We start from the raw sequence: 2,162 nt of genomic DNA on the forward strand, positions 1-2,162 counted from the left end.
CGAGAGGACCCAGCCATCACCAGCATCTCCAGGGCGGACGCCGGCTCCTTTTCCACCAAGTCACTGAAGCAGCGGGTGCGTTTCGGGGGGGCTCTGGCTGTAATCCGGGCAGAACGCTCATGGAGGAGGGGGCTCGTTAGCAGCCTGGGGCCCGTCTTCACTTTTTTCCAGGCTCGGTTTGACATGGCAAATCAACGTGCTGAACTGGGCCCCCTGTTTGTCCCCCGCCACGCGGAAAATCCACACGTTTCATTAGGCAGGGATTGAAACCGCGGCCTGTTAAATACATTTATTTACCAAGGAGAAATTACAGCTGTTTTCTCAACAGAAAATTGGCATCATTAAATCAGTAGCAATGATGTGGGAGAAGTGGCAGGCCCCAGCCCCTTCGCTCGCTGAGTGAGAACAGCATCGCTTGCGCCTGTAGCCACTCCCCTCCGTGCCTTGGGAGCCGGCCATTGCTAGGCCCCGAGCTGGGAAGCCGCTCAGGCCCGGCCTCTCCGGTCAGATCCCGGCTAGTCCTTACTCCCCCACATCTGCCCCTGGGAGGAAGCGTGGAAGATGCAGAAAGGAAGCGAGGCGTCTCGTGTCTCCATCCGCCTGCACCTGTTTGCGCGCACAGCCTGAGGAAGCACTGACAGGGCCCACCTCCGAGCCGGGAATGACCGCGCGAGGCTCTCGGGCCGCTCTGCAGCTGACGCGGTGGGGAGGGGCCCCACTCCCGGCGCACGCCGCCTTCGGAGGCCGCAGCGGGTGGTTGGAAAGGCTGCCCCGGGTGGCGCTGGGGTTTTGGTCATGGTACAGCTCGGTCCCGGCCGCCCCCGCGCACACCCTTCAGTACACCACTTCGTAGACGGTGGCTTTCTTGTCGCCAGAGCCCGTGACGATGAACTTGTCGTTGATCGAGATGTCGCAGCTTAGCACCGACGAGGACTCTTTGGACTGAGAGGGGGTGGAGGTTAGGAGAGGGAACCTGCCCTGGGTGGCCTCGATAGTGGGATAACGGGGGGGGGGGCTGAGAGAGCAGGGCCAGGGAGACCAGTGGCAAAGACTGCCCGAGGCCTTGTTCTGAGGTGAGTTAAAATCGAAGCCCAACTTTCTTTCTCTCAGCACTCCCCGATCTCCGCCTGGCAGGGAAGGCTGGCGCTAAGGGTCATTAAAACCAAGGGAAAAGCCTCCCACTGATTTAACTGATGCTCTGTGTCCATCAGGAATTAATTCAGGAACGCCTGTTCTGCGTCGTGCAGGAGGTCAGACTAGGGTCCAGTCTGGCTCTGGAATCTATGATCCTGGCTTTGGGGCAGCTACTGATGGGCTGGGCAGTTGCTCCCACTCTATGCCTTGCCGGGGGCAAGGGATTTAAACAGAATGGGCCTCCTGGCAGAGTGCCCCTTCCTCACCTGGAAGATGCTGGCTCCGTAGGGCGTCCTCCAGGCGTTCAGCAGGTTGTCCTTCCCTGTGCTCACGAACCATTTACCTGCAGCGGGAGAGTCCAATGGGTCAGCGGGGGGCTGTCATGTGCCTGGTCGAGAGATTCAGCAAAAGGGGAGACGCTGCCCATAGGGGTGGGGGATTCCAACAGCATCCCACAAGCAGCCACCTGCCCTGGGAGCAGAGGACGATGCACCGGGAGCATCCAAAGCACAGCCCGGGCTGGATAAACTTTCAGCCTGCCTGTAAACATGGATTCCCATCCACGCAGCCTTCCAAGCTCCATTCCATGTTCCGGGGCTGGCCACTTCACGCTCAGATGAGATGTGTGCGCCATTAGCAACTCCAGCCCACAACCGAGGTTGGGTTCCCATTGTGCCGGAGCTGCACAGACACGTAGGGAAACTGCCCCTGCCCCAAAGAGCTAATCAGCTCCATGGACCTCGGGTGGGAGGGGAAACTGAGGCAAGGAGCGAGGCAGTAACTGACCCAAGGGCACCCAGCAGGACAGCGGCAGAGCCAGGAACAGATGCTTTTTTCCGAGTCCCCGCCACTGCTCTGCCCACTAGGCCATGCAACCCCTCGGCCGGCCCAAGCCCGCCTCTGCACTTGCCCACACTCCTACCGCAGGAGGCGAATTTGAGGGAGAGGACGCAGCTCTCGTGGAGGTGGAGCTGGTATTTCTCCGGCTTGGCCACGTGCAGGATCTCCACGTTGCTGCTCTCCATGCC

General features: G+C 60.3%; 1 protein-coding gene across 1 annotated transcript; it reads right to left on the minus strand.

Moving 5' to 3' along the window:
* Positions 1 to 280: 280 nt before the first annotated feature.
* On the minus strand, positions 281 to 2,159 carry LOC112123813 (transducin-like enhancer protein 2; the record flags this gene model as incomplete). Its single annotated transcript, XM_026662526.1, has 3 exons — positions 281 to 942; positions 1,401 to 1,477; positions 2,057 to 2,159. Coding segments are annotated over 3 exons (288 nt in total), but the record flags the coding sequence as incomplete, so codon positions are not given.
* Between the last annotated feature and the right edge of the window lie 3 nt (positions 2,160 to 2,162).

The sequence above is a fragment of the Terrapene carolina genome, unplaced genomic scaffold (assembly GCF_002925995.2).
Source record: "Terrapene carolina triunguis isolate 2854851 unplaced genomic scaffold, T_m_triunguis-2.0 Scaffold28202, whole genome shotgun sequence".
Classification (NCBI taxonomy): domain Eukaryota; kingdom Metazoa; phylum Chordata; order Testudines; family Emydidae; genus Terrapene; species Terrapene triunguis.